The sequence below is a fragment of the Schistocerca piceifrons genome, chromosome 1, assembly GCF_021461385.2.
Source record: "Schistocerca piceifrons isolate TAMUIC-IGC-003096 chromosome 1, iqSchPice1.1, whole genome shotgun sequence".
NCBI classification, from domain to species: domain Eukaryota; kingdom Metazoa; phylum Arthropoda; class Insecta; order Orthoptera; family Acrididae; genus Schistocerca; species Schistocerca piceifrons.
The window spans coordinates 1,040,644,027-1,040,665,117 of NC_060138.1; the positions used below are offsets into that span (position 1 = coordinate 1,040,644,027).

Consider the following 21,091-nt stretch of genomic DNA (forward strand, 5'->3'; position numbering starts at 1 on the left):
TTGCATTCGAGCTACAGTAACTACTGTACCCTCTAGTATCAAATGCTAATTGATTTGATTAGCTTTATCACAAGTACTTACTTACGTATTAAGTGACCAATATACACTCCTGGAAATGGAAAAAAGAACACATTGACACCGGTGTGTCAGACCCACCATACTTGCTCCGGACACTGCGAGAGGGCTGTACAAGCAATGATCACACGCACGGCACAGCGGACACACCGGGAACCGCGGTGTTGGCCGTCGAATTGCGCTAGCTGCGCAGCATTTGTACACCGCCGCCGTCAGTGTCAGCCAGTTTGCCGTGGCATACGGAGCTCCATCGCAGTCTTTAACACTGGTAGCATGCCGCGACAGCGTGGACGTGAACCGTATGTGCAGTTGACGGACTTTGAGCGAGAGCGTATAGTGGGCATGCGGGAGGCCGGGTGGACGTACCGCCGAATTGCTCAACACGTGGGGCGTGAGGTCTCCACAGTACATCGATGTTGTCGCCAGTGGTCGGCGGAAGGTGCACGTGCCCGTCGACCTGGGACCGGACCGCAGCGACGCACGGATGCACGCCAAGACCGTAGGATCCTACGCAGTGCCGTAGGGGACCGCACCGCCACTTCCCAGCAAATTAGGAACACTGTTGCTCCTGGGGTATCGGCGAGGACCATTCGCAACCGTCTCCATGAAGCTGGGCTACGGTCCCGCTCACGCCCCAACATCGTGCAGCCCGCCTCCAGTGGTGTCGCGACAGGCGTGAATGGAGAGACGAATGGAGACGTGTCGTCGTCAGCGATGAGAGTCGCTTCTGCCTTGGTGCCAATGATGGTCGTATGCGTGATTGGCGCCGTGCAGGTGAGCGCCACAATCAGGACTGCATACGACCGAGGCACACAGGGCCAACACCCGGCATCATGGTGTGGGGAGCGATCTCCTACACTGGCCGTACACCACTGGTGATCGTCGAGGGGACACTGAATAGTGCACGGTACATCCAAACCGTCATCGAACCCATCGTTCTACCATTCCTAGACCGGCAAGGGAACTTGCTGTTCCAACAGGACAATGCACGTCCGCATGTATCCCGTGCCACCCAACGTGCTCTAGAAGGTGTAAGTCAACTACCCTGGCCAGCAAGATCTCCGAATCTGTCCCCCATTGAGCATGTTTGGGACTGGATGACGCGTCGTCTCACGCGGTCTGCACGTCCAGCACGAACGCTGGTCCAACTGAGGCGCCAGGTGGAAATGGCATGGCAAGCCGTTCCACAGGACTACATCCAGCATCTCTACGATCGTCTCCATGGGAGAATAGCAGCCTGCGTTGCTGCGAAAGGTGGATATACACTGTACTAGTGCCGACATTGTGCATGCTCTGTTGCCTGTGTCTATGTGCCTGCGGTTCTGTCAGTGTGATCATGTGATGTATCTGACCCCAGGAATGTGTCAATAAAGTTTCCCCTTCCTGGGACAATGAATTCACGGTGTTCTTATTTCAATTTCCAGGAGTGTATTTTTATGTTCCTCATATTGCTGTGAACACATTTCCGTAAGCCTCCATGTTCTTTTAGATATATTTTTGAGCATGTCCGATGTTTAAGTGCCAATGCATCCTCAACAGCATTGCCCAGTTCTTCGTTTGTAGCTTAAGGATGTGAAGATACATGCACCTTAATGATTCCCCATAATGGATGTCAGGTGTAGATGAGGTCAGGGAGGTGACGTTACTGATTAACCAGGACCTATCCACCGAACTGGAAAGTGTTCATTTAAGAAGTCATGCACTGCAAGAGAGTAGAGAGGAGGCTCCCCACCTCGTTGCTACCGTCCACAGCTCGTGGTCTGGTGGTCGCCTTCTCGCTTCACGAGTCCCGTGTTCGATTCCCGGTGGGGTCAGGGATTTTCACCTGCCTCGAGATGACTGGATGTTTGTGTTGTCCTAATCATTTCATCATCATTCATGAAAGTGGAGAGTTTGGACTGAGCAAAGGTTGGGAATTTGTACGGGCGCTGATAACCGCACAGTTGAGCGCCCCACTAACCAAACATAATAATAATCATCATCATCATCGTCATCATCGTTGCTACCATACGCGTTCTGTGAAGCCTCTTTCCTCAAGCTGTGGTATTAACTATGTTTCCAGTATGTGTAAATAATTTGCGCCATTCACAATCCCTTCAAAGTAGATGTGATGTCATCGCTGCCCATGCCACTACGTGAGGTGGATTCCTTTCTAACTCGACTGTGTAATGAGGATTTTCTTTGGCACAACCGACAATATTTCCAGTAGGTGAGCTGCGATAAATAGCACTTTCATCTCGAAACATAACCTTGGCACGGTTTACTGCATATGGAAATTCAGTGCACAAAGCACGGCGTACTAAACCGAACTCATTCCGGTCTATATCCGGGAAGTTCTTTTTTTTCCTGTGATCTTGCATGTTGTTCTCGTTATACCGATTTCCGAAGCACTTTTACGTGTCGATTTCATAGGAAACTGAACAATCGAGGAAGTGACTCTGGCGCTTGTTTCGTCTTGTGTCTTCTTCCTTCCACTCCGCGGCCTGTTTTTAACACTGCCAAAAGCAAGAGCACGTCTTTCCCAATCCAGAAGTGTTGCCTTTCGCGATGGAGCCTTATTAAATCTTTTCAGGAATTCTCTCATTATGTGTGTCACTGTCTACCCTATATGTCGTCATTCACGCAACCACACACTTGTCACTAAGCGCTCCTCAGTGGTTTTAACTATGACCGCTCAGATCTGCCATGGCAACAGATTAAAACTAGACTGCGACTGCGAAAACAAGCAAACATGAATGCCAACAAATGACTCCAACAATTGATAAGAAGTAACGTAGCTACCAACCTGCATAACATCATTTCGTAGTAAACAGGGGTTACAGGGGTACAGCGACTTCTCGCTCACCCTGTACTATCAACTAGCCTGTCTATGAAGTTTTTGAGAATTATCATGAATAATAATCGGAAATATTAATTAACATTCCATAACATGAAGGTGGGATATTATTTTTTCATAGGAAATATAGGATGTTGATACTTAGTTACAAAAACAAAGCAAACTTGACACTGGTGGTTGGCCTGATTCTCATAAACATCTCTCTTTCTCAAAACTTTGTGTCTGTTTTGAGCCTGTACGTTTCTCAGTGCCTCAAATTATAGTATGGCTACAGGGTTGCAGGAGGCTGTGGTAGTTTAGCTTGCAGAGCACATGTTTCCGGTCCTGAAAGATCTACGTCCAATCCCGTATTAGGGGCGAGGACTTTTCGTCGTTCCAGTCCCTCCAGGACGGGGCAAGCCACCGGCCACTCAGCGCGCTATCAAAAGAGTATCATGGATATTTTGCGGGGGTAAAAGTGCCTCCCAGGACCGCAGAGAAGAAAGCCTGCTCTGTTATCTACAGCGAGGGCGAAAGTCCATTCACGGGCGTGTGTCACAGACTTTACTTTTTTTACATGGTTGCAGGACTATCACTGCAAGCAGTCACATCCATTAAACAATGCCGTGTACACTCAAAAACGCAACGAGAACGCATTACGTTAGGGCAGTGGCGATTACTGAGTGGTTGCAGGGTCGGCTCCTATGTAAGCGTCGCATCTCGCTACTGCGCACACACCCCACGATGCTTAGCGTTTATTCTATAGCAGTGGTTGCTACACTTAATCCGTGAGTGCAACTAGGTATTAACTTGCACCCACCCCTCTCTTCCCCAACGTCATCAACATTAGCGCCTAGCTTTACAACGAATAAGATTTTTTGTAAACAGTTCTATATCTTAAATAACTACGAAGGTAATCCCAAAAGTAAGGTCTCCTTTTTTTTTTGGTAAGTACACAGACCTGTTTATTTCTACACTCGTTTACATCAGTTTGACGCTTGAACATTTACCTGTTTTTCTAAATAATCACCATTTCTGTCGGTGGATTTTTGTAGACGCCGTGGCAGTTTTTGTATGCTCATGTCATACCAGCTCCCCGCCGTGCTGTTCAGGAAGTTATGAACTGGCATGATTGTTGCTTGGTCTCAGGTGTAAAGTGGTATGCTCAGGTCTCGTCACCCCTGAGAATTGAGTCCAGAAAGCTGTCCCGTTCGTCTGCAAGGCGGTGAAGGAATGCTCAGGAAGCATCAACTCGTTGCCGCATATGGTCCTCAGTCCGAATGCGTGGCACCCATCTTGCGCACACCTTCCGGTAGTTCAATGTTTCCGTTAAAATTCTGTGACCAGTGCTTCGGGAAATCTCAGGAACCAACGTGCAGAGATCATCCAGAGTGATCCGCCGATCTTCACGCATGCTTTGCTCATTTGCTCAACCTTCAACACAGTCTCCTCAGAAATTGACGGTCCCCCCGCTCCTTTGTTCGTCGTGAATTTCGGTCCGACCAGCTGCAAACACTCTACACCACTTACGAACATTTTTGAAGTCCATGCACGACTCACCATATACTTCCGTCAATTGGCGATGGATTTCAATTGGCGCAGTGCCCTTTGCGTTCAAAAACCGAATAACTGCGCGCAATTCGCACTTGGCGGTAACATCCAACGGGAGCTCCATTCTCAACGGCTGCCCTGAGCACCTCAAGCGCGGTGTGCTCATGTTTACATAAAGCGCGTGAAGCACTCTTCATAAGCTGACCAACTGCTACACAAACAGAGTTCTGTACTTATAAAAAACATAGACCTTACTTTTGGGAATACCCTCGTCATTTTAATTAATATTTAGTTCTTGTAAAGGTTTCCTTAAACCACGACCTAATGAGCGAATGAGACAAGTGATACTGCTTATTTCTAATAACTTTTTTCTAGAATGGTGAAGCAATTTTCAGTGCATCGCGAGTGCTTCCTACAAACCTTTGCATACAAGACAGCTGTCTACATTGACAGCAGACACTTCTCACAAAACATGTTTCCGTGCACCAAGCCTCTACCTCGCGGCACTTGCTAGACCCTCATTTAAAATCAAGCAAATTAGAAGCAGATCTACTGTTTCCAAATCACCTAATTACTTGCTTCTGAACCGCCAGAAACTAGACCCTTTCAGGTTGCTAATGCATAGAGTCTGGCCGGTGTCTAATAATAATAATAATAATAATAATAATAATAATAGTGTGTAGATATAACAACAGTTTAGTGGTCATACATATCTGGTGTTCTGTTGTACTATCAACTAGTTCGTAAACTGGAGCATATACGAGGTGTGACTAGAAAAAAACCGGACTAGTACTGGTGAAACAATAAAACGAATGCAATAAGGCTGAAAGTCGCGTGGCCTGTCACGTGACTCTCGCTCCGCCTACTGCTCGAGTTTCATCTGCCTCCTGCACTCAGTCTGCCCGTGGCGTCTGTTTTAAGTAGTTGACGTTTTGTCTGTGCGTCGGAAAATGTTGAGTGTACAGAAAGAACAGCGTGTTAACATCAAATTTTGTTTCAAACTACGAAAATCTGCAAGTGAAACGTTTGTAATGTTACAACAAGTGTACGGCGATGATTGTTTATCCCGAACACACGTGTTTGAGTGGTTTAAACGATTTAAAGATGGCCGCGAAGACACCAGTGATGACACTCGCACTGGCAGACCATTGTCAGCAAAAACTGATGCAAACATTGAAAAAATCGGTAAACTTGTTCGACAAGATCGCCATTTAACAATCAGAGCAGTGTCTGAGTTAACAGGAGTTGACAAGGAAAGTGTTAGGCAGATTCTTCATGAAAGTTTCAACATGAACAAAGTGTGTTCAAAAATGGTTCCAAAGTGTCTCACAATTGAACAGAAGGAACGCCGAAGAATGATTTGTTCTGACATCCTGGAAAACATTGAAAGTGATCCCACCTTCTCACAAAATGTTATTACTTGCGATGAATCGTGGTTTTTTACTTACGATCCCGAAACTAAACGCCAATCGATGCATTGGAAAACTCCTGGTTCTCCACGACAAAAAAAAGTACGAATGTCAAAATCGAAATTCAAGGCAATGATGATTGTTTTTTTTTTTGACATCAAAGGGATTGTGCACATTGATTGGGTAACAGAGGGACAAACAGTGAATCAGCATTACTAAATTAGCCTCCTGGCTACCCTACGTGAGCGAGTACGGAGAAAACGGAACAATTTGTGGAGAAAAAAAGTCATGGATCCTTCACCAAGACAATGCCCCAGCTCACAGTGCGTTGTCAGTGAAGACGTTTTTGGCAAAACACAACATTCCCATCTTAGATCATCCACCCTACTCACCTGATTTGGCCCCCTGTGACTTTTTTCTTTTCCCTAAAGTCAAGTCAGCTTTGAAAGGAACTAGATTTGAGACTGTTGAAGCAGTAAAAGAAAAAGCGACGGAAGTAATGTATGGACTTACCGAAAATGATCTGCAGCATTGCTATGAACAGTGGAAAATTCGTATGGAGCGGTGTAGAGACCGAGGAGGAGAGTACATTGAAGGAGATAACATGAAATTGTAAATAATTGTAAATAAATGTTTTTTCCAGCATCAGTCCGGTTTTTTTCTAGCCGCACCTCGTACTGTGCTATTGAGGGAATTAACTTACAAGCCGGAGAAGACATTTTCATGAGGTATTTAATCAAATGGGATCCATGTGTTTCAGTTTCTCTGTCATCGCACACAGTCAAAGTGCACTGAGGTGACTAAAGTCATGGGATAGCAATATGCATAGACAGATATGGCGGTAGTATCGCATTACACGGTATAAAAGGGCAGTGAATTAGCAGAGGTGTCATTTGTACTGACGCGATTCACGTGGAAAGGTTTCCGACGTGATTATGGCCACATAACGGGAATTAAAAAGGCTTTGAACGCGGAATGGTAGTTGGAGCTAGACGCATGGGACATTCCATTCCGTAAATTTAAGTAATTCAATAACCCGAGATCCACAGTGTCAAGAGTATGTCGAGAATACCCCATTTCAGGCATTACCTCTCGCCACGGACAACGCAATGGCCGACAGCCTTCACTTAACGACCGATGGCACGGCGTTTGCTTATAATTGTCAGTGCTAACAGATAAGGAACACAAAATGAAATAAACGCAGGTTGAATGTGGGACGTCATTGGGTTATGCATGGCAGCGGACGATCGACACGAGTACCTTTGCTAACAGCACGACATCGTCTGCAGCACCTCTACCGGGTTCGTGACCATATCGGTTGGTGCGTAGCCGACTGGAAAACGGTGGCCTGTGCAGATGATTCCCGAATTTAGTTGGTAAGAGCTGATTGTAGGGTTCCAGTGTGCCGAAGACCCGCCGAAGCCATGAACCCAAATTGTCAACAGAGGGCTGTTCAAGCCGGTGGTGCCTCGATAAACATGTGAGTTGTGTTTAAATGGAATGGGCAGGGACCTGTGGCCCAACTGAACCGATCACTAACTGGAAATAGTTATGTTGGGCTACATGGTGCCCATCTGCAGCCATTAATGGACTTCCGAGTTCCCCTGACATTGCGCCACGTACCCGGGTCACCAATCTGAACAGTTCGAGCGAATATTTTGGCCACGGAGGTCGCCCGACACGAATTCCACAGAGCATTTACGGGACATAGTCGAGAGGTCAGTTCATGCACAAAATCCTGCAATGGCGACACTTTCCCATTTACGGACGGCTGTAGAGGCAGCACTGCTCAATATTTCTGCAAGGGACTTCAAGGGACTTTCAACGACTTTTTGAGTCCATGCCACGTCGAGCTGCTGGACTACACCGTGAAAAGGAGGACCGACACGATATTAGGAGGCTTCCTACGGCTTGTCACCTCAGCGATTGTATCTGAACTCATGGTCATAAATTAAGGATAATGTTGATACATGATGAAACAACGCTCTGGTGAGCGGTTTGCAGGTTTAAATCACCACAAGGTATGACCATGCGGTGCATTTGAGCTGCGGTAGTCGCACGGTGGCGCTGGCATCAGTCCACATACGCAGAGGTGTGTTTGGCCGGCCGGTGTGGCCGTGCGGTTAAAGGCGCTTCAGTCTGGAACCGCGTGACCGCTACGGTCGCAGGTTCGAATCCTGCCTCGGGCGTGGATGTGTGTGATGTCCTTAGGTTAGTTAGGTTTAATTAGTTCTAAGTTCTAGGCGACTGATGACCTCAGGAGTTAAGTCGCATAGTGCTCAGAGCCATTTGAACCAGAGGTGTGTTGGTGCATGTCAGAGTGGTGTGCAGCGAGTAAGTGTGCAGACGTTTTCAGACGTGCTGATGGTGACTGTATGTTGAAAATGCCTCAAAGAACACATAATGATGAAGTTATGAGGGTAGAATACTAGGGCGACTGGAGGCTGGTCAAACACAGCAGGTCGTAGCACGGGCCCTCCGTGTGCTACATAGTGTGATCTCAAGATTGTGGCAACGATTCCAGCAGACAGGAAACGTGTCCAAGCGCTGCAGTACGGGACGTCCACAGTGTACAACACCATAAGAAGACTGGTATCTCAACATCAGTGCCCGCAGACGGCCACGGAGTACTGCAGGTAGCCTTGCTCAGGACCTTACCGAAGCCACTCGTACGGTTATCTCCAGGCACACAGTCTACAGACGACTGAACAGACATGGTTTAGATTAGATTAGATTAATACTTGTTCCATAGATCATGAATACGACACTTCGTAATGATGTGGAACGTGTCAGGTTAATAAAAGATGTCTGTACAAGATATTACATTACACAAAATATTGCATGACACTAAGGTTTAAGTTGTTTTTTTTTCCCCTCCCTTAATTTATATCTAAAAATTCAGTCAATGAGTAGAAGGAGTTGTCATCTAGAAATTCTTTTAATTTATTTTTAAATGTTGGTTGGCTATCTGTCAGGCTTTTGATGCTGTTTGGTAGGTGACCAAAGACTTTTGTGACAGCATAATTTACCCCTTTCTGGGCCAAAGTCAGATTTAACCCTGCATAGTGAAGATCATCCTTTCCCCTGGTGTTATAGCTATGTACACTGCTATTACTTTTGAACTGGGTTGGATTATTAACAACAAATTTCATAAGTGAATATATATACCGTGAGGTTACTGTGAGGATCCCTAGATCCTTAAATAGATGTCTGCAAGATGACCGTGGGTGGGCTCCAGCAATTATTCTGATTACACGCTTTTGAGCAATGAATACTTTTCTACTCAACGATGAATTACGCCCAATATGATGCCATACGAAAGCAGTGAATGAAAGTAGGTATAGTAAGCTAATTTACTGAGATTCTTATCACCAGAATTTGCAATAATCCTAATAGCATATGTAGCTGAACTCGGACGTTTCAGCAGACCATCAATGTGTTGCTCCCAGTTTAACTTCTCATCAATGGACACACCCAAAAATTTTTAAATTCTACCTTAGCTACAGACTTCTGTTCAAAGTCTATATTATTACTCGAGTTGTGCCATTTGCTGTACGGAACTGTATATACTGTGTTTTATCAAAATTTAAAGAGAGTCCGTTTGCTGAGAACCACTTAATAATTTTGTGAAAAACATCATTTACAATTACATCACTTAGTTCTTGGTTTTTGGATGTTATTACTATACTTGTATCATCAGCAAAAAGAACTAACTTTGCATCTTCATCAATGTGGAATGGTAAGTCATTAATGTATATCAAGAACAGTAAAGGACCTAAGACCGAACCCTGTGGGACCCTGTACTTGATAGCCCCCCAGTTGGAGGAATCAGCTGTTGTTTTAACATTACATGAATCACTTATTTCAACTTTCTGCATTCTTCCAGTTAAGTTCGAATTAAACCATTTGTGCACTGCCCCCCTCAAACCATAATGATTTAGCTTATCCAAAAGAATTCCATGATTTACACAATTAAAGGCCTTTGAGAGATCACAAAAAATACCAATGGATGACGTCCGGTTATTCAGAGCATTTAATATTTGATCAGTGAAAGCGTATATAGCATTTTCTGTTGAGAAGCCTTTCTGAAAACCAAACTGACATTTTGTTAGTACTTTATTTTGACAAATATGGGAGGCTACTCTTGAATACATTACTTTCTCAAAAATTTTTGATAGAGCTGTCAGAAGAGAGATTGGGCGATAGTTGTTGACATCCGACTATCCCCCTTTTTATGCAATGGTTTTACAATGGCATATTTCAGTCTATCAGGGAAAACACCCTGCTCCAAAGAGCTATTACATACATGGCTGAGAATCCTACTTATCTGTGGGGAACAAGCTTTAAGTACCTTGCTGGAAATGGCATCAATTCCGTAAGATCTTTTACTTTTCAGTGAGTTTATTATTTTACTGATTTCAGAGGGAGAGGTTGGTGGAAATACAGTTGTTTCAAACTGCACAGGTATGGCCTCTTCTATTAGAAGCCTTGCCTCTTCTAGTGAAGATCTAGATCCTATTTTCTCCACAACATTTAAAAAATGATTATTGAAAATCTTTTGAATTTCTGATTGTTTGTTAGTACACTTGTCATTCAGTTTTATGGCACTAAAGTCTTCCTGTGCTCTTGGTTGCCCTGTTTCCCTTTCAATAATATTCCAAATTGCTTTAATTTTATTATCAGAGTTACTGATCTGAGACATGATACACATGCTTCTGGACTTTTTAACAACTTTTCTTAGTACCGCACAATAGTTTTTATAATATTGAACAAAAAAATGGCTCTGAGCACTATGGGACTCAACTGCTGAGGTCATTAGTCCCCTAGAACTTAGAACTAGTTAAACCTAACTAAACTAAGGACATCACAAACATCCATGCCCGAGGCAAGATTCGAACCTGCGACCGTAGCGGTCTTGCGGTTCCAGACTGCAGCGCCTTTAACCGCACGGCCACTTCGGCCGGCAATATTGAACAATTTCGGGGTCAGTACTCTCTCTTGCTGTTAGATACAGTTCCCCTTTACGGTTGCAAGATATTCTTATTCCTTTAGTTAGCCAAGGTTTTTTGTATGTTTTCTTGGAATTATGTTTAACTATTTTCTTGGGAAAACAATTTTCAAATACCCTTAAAAATGTATCGTGAAATAAATTATATTTCAAGTTTATATCGGGTACCTTATACACTTCATCCCAGTCTAGCTGCTTTAGGCTTTCCCTAAAGTTTGCAATATTTATATTGTTAATTGCACGCACTGCTTTGAAATTCTGATTTGATATACTGCATGGAGCTATGTCATGTACTGTAACTAGCTGTGCACCATGATATGAAAGACCATTCTCAACAGGATAAGCATTTATGTCCTTAAACTTATCTTGGTCTATAAAAAAGTTATCTATCAATGTCCTGCTGTTCTTTGTTATCCGAGTAGGAAAATCAATGACGGAGCTCAAATTGAAAGAACTGAGTAATACTACAAGGTCATTCTCCCTATTACACTCTTTCAGGGAATCAACATTGAAATCCACACAAATAATTTGCTTCCCCCCTGTCTGACAGATAGCACAACAAAGCATCCAAGTTTTCTAGAAATAGCTGGAAATTCCCTGAGGGGGATCTATACACTGTTACAATTATGAAAGTGCCATCATTTAGTTTTAGTTCAGTGGCACATGCTTCCATATGTTGCTCTACGCAAAATTTTTTAGTTTCTAAATTTTTTACACGTGGAAGCTTTTGACATATGGCAACTCCTCCTCTCATCATATTATCTCTACTTACATGTGCAGCTAATTTGTACCCATTGATGCTAACCTTTTGCTTATCAGTGACAATGTGATGCTCAGACAGGCATAGTACATCTATTACATTCTCAGTTTCTATATCTTCTAAACAAAGCAGAAGCTCATCAATTTTATTCTTCAATCCCCCAATATTTTGATGAAATATACTAACATTATTTTTCACTTTACTTTTGTATCTTGAACTTTTTTAACATCTTTACTACTTACCTGGCTGAGTTTCGCACTGGACACTTATCTTACACTAAAAAAGAGTTTCCACCATGAGATGTAGTTCCTCTCCCCTTTAAATTTCCTGCTATCAGCCCAGCCAGTTTACCCTTCCCTTTCTTGTTGAGGTGTAGGCCATGTCTAGTATAGTCCCACTTAGAGTGAATCAACAGGAACCACACCAATGTGTGACCCTGCACCAGATCCAAGTAGCCGTTCCAACTCCAAATTAACTCGCCTCACAGAAGAGCTAGCTCAAATGAGGTCGGTCATGGCGCTCCAGAACCGACACAAACCCAACACTGGTATGACTCGATGTTGATGCAATCTTTGCCAGGTCACACTCTATGCTGTACCCCGGATCTCTGTAAATACTGTTGCCCGGCCCACCCACAATAACCACGCTATCTTCCTTAGTAAAGCCTCTACATAGTGAACCTAAATCCTCTGTAACCTGCCCCAGTACAGGACTAGGTTTGAAAAAACTTGTGAGCTGGTATTCTGACCCTAATTCATCCTGCAGAAGTTGGCCCACACGCCTAGCATGCAAACTACCTAGCAACAAGACTTTCTTTCTCTTTGCAGACTTCCCTACATTCTTATTCAATTTGCTGCTGAAAGCTTGTTGAGCCCTGTCTACACCTACTTCTGTGGGAGGCTCATCAGTTTCTGACTGAGGCAACAGGTCAAACCTATTTTGTACATTAATAACAAAGCTGTCAGAAGAATTTCTTGGCCTGTTCCTTATGCCTGTTGCCACTTCCCACCCCTGTTTACCCTTCTCCCCCCTTAACCTGCCCAGTTCTCGCCTAGCCTCATCTAACTCAGCCTGAAGGGCAGCAATTTTCCCCTCCTGTTCCACAATCTTTCTATCTCTACTGCGTAGCCTACAGAACCACTGATGAGTCTCGCTCATTTTCCCAATTCCCACGCCACTACAATCGCCCCAATGAAAAAAGTTACTACATCTATCACACCAGACCCCGGAGCTAACGATTCTACGGCACGTCAGGCACTTTACACTCATGGTACAAATCGATTTTAGTGACAGAAAGACAATTAAGTTACCGGAAAACAATGAAAATACGTGTACGAAGAATTAGGCCTACTCGCGACAATGTAAACAGTGGTTCAGAACTTTATTACTGGAAATTACTTAAGAGATGACGATACTCTACAGATATAAAGGGGCAGCAAACGTATTTAGCACACTAAACTATCAGTAAATGCACTTAAAATTGCGGTATGAAGTTTAATCTGAAAGCTCAAAAGTTAGGCTTGGCCGCGATATGTAAACAAAACGAACTTTACGTGATTACTGTGAAAATACGCGAGTAAGACAAAAACCTTTAATGGTACGCTTGAAGAGCACTATAATTAACGTAATAAATTAGTTTAAAGTGTTAAAAACAGTTTACGACTACTTAAATTACTTATCTTGTACGAGAGCTGTAACTCAGACGTCCGTATAGCAGGCGCAGGGCTATCAATTATTCGCCCGGAGACCTGCAAGGTGCATTCCACTGAACCCTGGTCACAGGAGAGCCCTAAAGCCTGGTGTCAAGAACACAGTAAATCAGTACATAGTCATTTGAACAGTGGTTCCACTTTATGTTCACGGAGGAGTCCAGGTATAGACTGAACAGTGATTCTCGCCGATTTTCATCTGGCGTGAACCAGGAACCAGATACCAACCCCTTAATGTCCTTGAAAGGGGCCTGTATGGAGGTCGTGGTTTGATGGTGTGGGGTGAGATTATGATTAGTGCACGTACACCCCTGCATGTCTTTGACAGAGGAACTGTAACAGGTCAGGTGAATCGGGACGTCATTTGGCACCAGTATGTCCGCCTTTTCAGGGGTACAGTGGGTCCCACCTTCCTCCTGATGGATGATAACGCACGGCCCCAACGAGCTGCCATCTTGGAGGAGTACATTGAAACAGAAGATATCAGGCGAATGGCGTGGCCTGCATGTTCTCCAGACCTAAACCCCATCGAGCACGTCTGGGATGTTCTCAGTCGACGTATCGCTGCACGTCTTCAAACGCCTATGAGACTTCAGGAGCTCCGACATGCACAGGTGCAAGAATGGGAGGCTATACCCCAGCAGCTGCTCGGCTAACTCATCCACAGTATGTCAACCCGTTGTGCGGCCTGTGTACGTGTGCATGGCGAACATATCCCATATTGACGTCGGGGTATATGCGCAGGAAACAGTAGCGTTTTGTAGCACATGTGTTTCGGGACGGTATTCTCAACTTATCATCAATGCCGTGGAGTTACAGATCTGTGTCGTGTGTGTTCCCTATGTGCCTATGCTATTAGCGCCAGTTTTGTGTAGTGCCATGTTGTGTGGCACCACATTCTGAAATTAGCCTTAATTTATGAGCATACGTGTAGTGGGGGCTATGTGAGGAAGATGACATGCACACATTTGTTTAACAAGCTGAACTTCCACCATATTGTGCCACACGTTAATGCTAGAATTTGTAAAAAATGTAATTAGTGTTTACTCATATGACCAGTACTAGAAAGTGATGACAGTAATGCTCTATTAAAAATAATTTGGTTTCTTGACCGAAACACCATTGTACCCAGTTTTCATTTCGTAAGTAATTATGCTCAGGCTGGGAAACACTGTCCTATAGTAAACGCGGACTATCAGTAGATCGGTAGTAAGCAAGCATACCTGTAGTGCGACGAGCGACTTGGCCTGCTCGTGCATGAGGTACTGGAATGGCCCCGGCGGCCGATGCGGTTGGTGCGCATGCGCCGGCTGGAGCGGCATGCAGTCCATGCCCCCGCTGTCCGGAACCTGCAACACGAACAGAAACGGCTCTCGTCAGCACAGCTGTCTACTCACAAAAGGCAGCAAGGCCGCGCCGCAACCCGACACTGCCCTGCAGAAACAGAACAAAAAGCCATACAAGATACTATGATCTGTGTTATGTAGACGCCCCGGTTTTTTTAGTTTTTTGAAAGCAATTTTATTAAACCGCGTACATAAACGTTATCCCATGCAAAATAGCCTTAAGGACACATCACAAATTTATACGAAAGCTTTTTCCAAACACTTTATCTCTGTGATAACTTCTGGCTCTCTCAGTGATGTCTTATTAATCTCATTCCCCTTTAAGATTTTCTGTACCTTTCGGACAGAAAAAAAGCACTTGAGAACATTTCTGGCGAATATGGAAGCTGGAACATCATTAGAAAATTGTTTCTGGCTAAGAATTTACAAAAAAAAACTTGCATGTGCATCATCGTGGTGCAACAGCCACGAATTGTTTCGCCGCAAATCCGGACCTTTTTTCCGGATTGCTTCACGCAAACGGCGTTGAACGTTTAAGCAGTACTCCATACTGATCGTTCATCCATGTAGCAAGAACTCATCATGCTGGTAAAATCGAAGAACACACCTTCTCATCTGGCCGCACTTGTAGAGTTTTCTCCAGTCTTGGCGGTCCAGAATGGTTCCACTGGTACGATGGAGCCTTAGTTTCGAAGACATACCGGCAAAACCCTGTCTCATATCGTGTTATGAAACGTTTCAGTAATTATGCATCCTTGCTAACTTCATCTAGCGGCCGCTCAGCTACTTGCATTCCTCGCAGTTTTTGTTCGTAATTCAAAGTTTTGGAACAAATTTTGCTGTCATGCGTTTCATACCCAAAACATTAAAAAAATGTCATGTGACAGTTGATATGCGAAAATAACGTTAGCCGCTTCTCTGATTGCGATCCGGCTGTCGTTGACTAACGTTTCTTTCACTATTTCTATGACTTCATCGGCTGATGATGGGTTGGGGCGTCCACGGCGAGCTTTATTTTCAACGTCTTCGCGGCCTTTTTCGAAACGCTTGCGTTACGCGTAAATCCTTGTTTTTAACGTAAGAGATTCACAAAAGGCAATACTGTATTTGACATTTCTAAAATTTTGGTGCGCTTTATTCCGTTCTCACATCAAAATATAAAACTGATTCTCTGATCCATATTTATACAAAATAAATAATCGCCGATTCTACCGAAAGACATGTAACCTCCTTGACAGCTGACAACAGACTGAACATTCATTATTGTCAGCATTATATAGATACTTTTCAGACATTTTTGCTGGCCAAACAACGAAATAATCGTACGAATCGGACTAATAAATTACAAAATATCCACACTTCAAAATGGTTCAAAGGGCTCTGAGCACTATGGGACTCAACATCTGAGGTCATCAGTCCCCTAGAACTTACAACTACTTAAACCTAACTAACCTAAGGACATCACACACATCCATGCCCGAGGCAGGATTCGAACCTGCGACCGTAGCGGTCACGCGGTTCCAGACTGAAGCGCCTAGAAACGCACGGCCACACCGGCCGGCCCACACTTCAAAAAATATGTATGCAACACATAACTCATGTAACACAAGTATGTGTAGACCAGTTGTGCAGCTTCAGTACTAAAATACTGTCACATGGTAAGTTCTGAAATACAGTGTGATTCGGTGATGATAAAAACTTTCAGGGATGATGGAAACGGGTAAATGTATCTGTTTGAGGAGAGTGACGTCGGGCCAGGAAAACCGAATCGTTATCACCGAAAATCGTTCTGATATCAATGACAGAGGAACTATCTTCGATTTTAAGGTAGGGAACTTTCGGAGATGCTAGTATGGGAAAAAGCTTCGTAAATATGGGCTCTTAAGAGCAGTTGTTCAGTAGAAGAGATGCTTCAAAGTAGCGAAGATGAACACGTGCTTACAGATCTTAAGGTATGCAATTTAGAGCCCATGTTTAGAACGCTTCTTTTTCTGTTTTGGTCCATACTATGACCTCTGAAAAATGCCTACCCTACAATCTTAGCAACGACGGTACCGGGACAATGGTATATGTACTCCATTGCCAGAGGTATCAGAACTATTTTCGCTAACACCTTTCTACTCTTGTCGTTTCGGAACCATGGTTCAAATCGCTCTGAGCACTATGGGACTTAACAGTTGAGGTCATCTGTCCCCTATAACTTAGAGCTACGTAAACCCAGCTAACCTAAGGACATCACACACACACATCCATACCCGAGGCAGGATTCGAACCTGCAACCGTAGCGGTCACGCGGTTCCCGACTGAAGCGCCTAGAACCGCTCGGCCACTCCGGCCGGCGCAGCAAATACTCTGAGTATTCTCCCGGGACTTGCTGCCGGATCCTAGAATCAACATGACTCGATATTTCGGTGTTTCATCTGTTCATCTTCAGGTGAGACGCTGTTACTACTGCTGACTTCCACTGAAAACTCACACCAAGGCTGGAAACCACCTTCTTATATAGGTTCCCGGGGCATTTACCGAAGATGGCGCATCGATGGACCACCAAAACATCGAGCATGTTGACTTTAGGACCCGGCAGCGAACTCAAGATACTGCAAAGAGTTACTACGCCGGGAAGCCTACGCGGTCACATTACATACTCTGCTCAGAGTAAAACAACGAATTCTCAACAACCTTCAAGAGGTGGATAAGCCAGAGTACCCTCTGCATCTTTTCTCTCCGAGTCGCTAGACTAGCGATGCTGGGGGAATCGTTTGCAATGTTTCGGAAGAAAGGGGAGGAGCACGTAACTAACTGAAGCGTTGGGCCTGTGCGGTGTGCGTGTCCAGATGAAACAACTGGAGGCGCTGTCAGCAAAATGTTGGAATTCGGGTTCGGTTATCAGCCCAGAATACAGTTTTAACTTTTCATAATTAGTCAGAAGTCCGTGATTCACGTTTTGCCAACCTTTAAGAACAATTAAGGCGATCTTGCAAACTGACCCTTTCTAGTTTCTTTCATACTTATAGGAGTTGAAGTTCAGCGCTAGGGTGTCAGTTCCCTAATTCAACACGACGCAATTAATTTGCGTGTACCAGAGAATTCACGATTAAGTTAAGCGCACGGCTTGTAGTGACGCTAGGAACTTTTTTTTTTTACTTTTCTTGCGTTAAATTTTTATTAAAAATGAAAATGTTAATTAAAAATATTGAATCATAATTCTTAATAAAAAATGTGTTTTTAATTACTAATAGCATGCAAGTAATCCCAACAGATTAAAATTTTCTGTAAAAATGCGAAACATTTACATAGAGAATCCAACGCTCTTTATTTCTAGAGTGAACAGTAATACTGACGTAAATTATTTTTCCTCATTTCACAATATCGGTTAACACATGTCTGCATCTAATTTTAATATGTTTTCATACAATCAGTAATTAAAAATAAAGATATTTTTGCTAAAAATTATGATTCAATATTTGTTAATTAGCATTTTCATTTGATAATAAATATAGATGGTAACAAGAATCGGACCAGTAACTTCACGATTGAAATGTTTTGTACTTGACAGCGCTGGGAAAGCTCATCGTCAGAGCCTTTTTTTTTTTTTTGGAGTATTTTTTAGCAATGCGTCGTACTACCATAGGAAATCGATGTCTCGGCGCTGGTCTTGAAATTCTGTAAACGTGGAGAAAGTCCAAAGTTGCCGGTCCGTCAGGTACCCCTGTTACCGCTACCGTTGTTAAAACGGTCTTCTGCTTCGTCGTTTTCGAGTATTCTAAGGGTAGGTGTTACCTACTCAGACCGGCTTTAAATCTATAGTTGCTCAGAATGAAGGACGAAAACACAACTGCTGTTTCTTATATTACATTGAAAGCATTGCTGTTTCTTAGGTTATGTTGAAAGCGTTGCGTTGGACGGGGGGTTGCCGTCTGTTGGACGCATCCCTGTCTGAAACCCTCAAAGAAACTGTGAACGAATCATTGTCTTGCTAACACACCAGACCAGTTTAGTTAAGTGCAAAAAAAACTAGAGTACCACTTGTATGTGCGTAAAGTAGCAAGTAGAAAGCACAGCCGACAGTATTGCTCACATACGTGACTCTACGAGTTAACTGATTATTTTGCAAGTGCTTTGAGGATGTTCAACACTATATGAATAAGTAGGTTAGATACAGACAGCACCACTACTACTTTACGGACAGTACGTAAACAGACACACGGGACAAATGGCAATGGGCAGCTGCTGTTCTCCCCGAGGGCTGACGGGTGTGGGTCTTTTGTGCGGCGCTGACAAGAGGCGCGCGTGTATCCGCCAAGTTCATTAGCCGCAGCCGCGCCGGCGCAGGAAGTCGGGTCGGGGTCCTGCATAAGCAATGCGGCGGGGCGCTGTCATCGCGCCCGGCAAACTTTGGGACGTCTTCCTCCCGACGGCCAACTTCGAGGATCACCTCGGAGGCCCGCATTTAATGCCCCTGCGCCTGTCTATGCTGGCCTCACTAAATAACACAGTTGTCCATACTGGCTAAGTGTTAGCATGAATATATTATCTCTTTTGTATTCCTACCAGCCACAGTATTTATTTTGCTTTAATTTAACGTCTTGCTAAGCGGCCGGCCGGTGTGGCCGAATGGTTCTAGGCGCCTCAGTCTGGAACCGCGCTGCTGCTACGGTCGCAGGTTCGAATCCAGCCTCGGGCATGGATGTGTGTGATGTCCTTAGCTTAGTTAGGTTTAAGTAGTTCTAGGGGACTGATGACCTCAGATGCTAAGTCCCATAGTGCTCAGAGCCATTTGAACCATTTTTTTTTCTTGCTAAGCGTTTCGTGCACTGGCAGATGTTTCATATTGCATGCACTATAAACTTTTCTGTGTAGTTACAGAGTTCTGCTGCGAAGTTCAGGAAAATCTGCAGCAAACCACTTGGTTCTCAGCGCTTCTAACGTTGTGATCCAGTTCTTTAATAAACTCGAAGAATAACTAACGAGCTACGTGTCACGAAGGAATTATCCGAATGGAGCGAAAAGCGGCAGATGTGATGTACATGCAGACAAACAAATGATTACAATTTTAGAGCAACAGGATGATTTAGTCAAGAGAAAGTGCTTCACAAATTGAGCAAGCCAACAGCTCGTTAGTCCATATATGGTCCTTATGCAAGCAGATATTCGGCTTAGCACTGAATGAGTTTCTGAATGTTCTCCTGAGGCACATCGCGCCAAATTCTGTCCAAATCGCGTTAGGTCGTCAAACACCCATGCTGGTTGCGGGGCCCTTGCCCATAACGCTCCAAATTTTCTCAGTTGGAAAGGAATCAGGCGAACTTGCTGGCCTAGTTAGAGTTTGGCAAGCAGGAAGACAAGCAGTAGATATTCTCGCCCTGTACAGGCGTGCATTTGCTTGGTGAAATATAAGCCAAGGATGGCTTGCCCTGAAGGGCAACGGAACGCGGCGTAAAATGTCATCGACGTACCGCTGTGTTGCAAGGATGCCGCGGGTAACAACCGAAGGAGTCCTGCTATGAAACGAAATGGCACCTCAAACCTGGCTGTCTCGGGTCGTATGGCGGGCGACATTCAAGTTGATATCCGACCGCTGTCTGGGGGCGTCTCGACACAGGTCTTCGTTGGTCATCGGGTCTCAGTTCGAAGCAGGACTCATCACTCACACAACTATTCTCCAGTCAATGAGAGTCCAGGCCGAAGCATCGTGCGAAGGGTGGAGACAGTCGATATTTATGTCCACTACTAGGTGTCTCGATACTTTTATAATCAGACAGTTTATATCAGGCCAGTCCAGAAGACCGTCTGATTAAACACAGCTTTAACACTTCCGCTGTTGCTGAAAACGAATTACCGCACGATACTCCAAGTTATCAACGCTCTGTGACATTCTTGCCTTCTCTAGCGACGTGCTACGATACTATGGAACAGGGTTTTCAATGCGTCGAAAAGAAACATGGAAACAGAAAAGATTGTAAAAACTAGAGGTATCTCTTTAATCAGCGTTGTGGGTAAAATCTTCTCAGGTATTGTTGGAAGCTCCAGTATCAGTTGAGGACAAATTGGATGAAAATTAGTATGGGTTTAGGCCTCTTAGAGGTTGTCAGGACCAGATCTTTAGCTTACGGCAAATAATGGAGTTAGAGGTTGTCAGGACCAGATCTTTAGCTTACGGCAAATAATGGAGAAGTCTTACGAATGGAGCAGGGAATTGTATCTATGCTTTATAGATCTAGAAGAGGCATATGACCGTGTTCCTAGGAGGAAGTTATTGTCTTTTCTACGAGATTATGGAATAGGAGGCAACCTTTAGAAAGCAATTAAAGGTCTTTACATAGATAGTCAGGCAGCAGTTACAGTTGACGGTAAATTGAGTTCATGGTTCAGAGTAGTTTCAGGGGTAAGACAAGGCTGCAACCTGTCTCCACTGTTG

General features: G+C 44.2%; 1 protein-coding gene across 1 annotated transcript in view; it reads right to left on the bottom strand.

Annotated features, from left to right (window-relative positions):
• LOC124777433 overlaps positions 1–21,091 on the bottom strand; it is a 553,086-nt gene that overhangs the window by 74,296 nt on the left and 457,699 nt on the right. Inside the window, exon 2 of the mRNA XM_047252838.1 lies at positions 14,551–14,676. Within this exon, the coding sequence (XP_047108794.1) occupies positions 14,551–14,676 (126 nt within the window). The remainder of the gene's footprint in view (positions 1–14,550; positions 14,677–21,091) is intronic.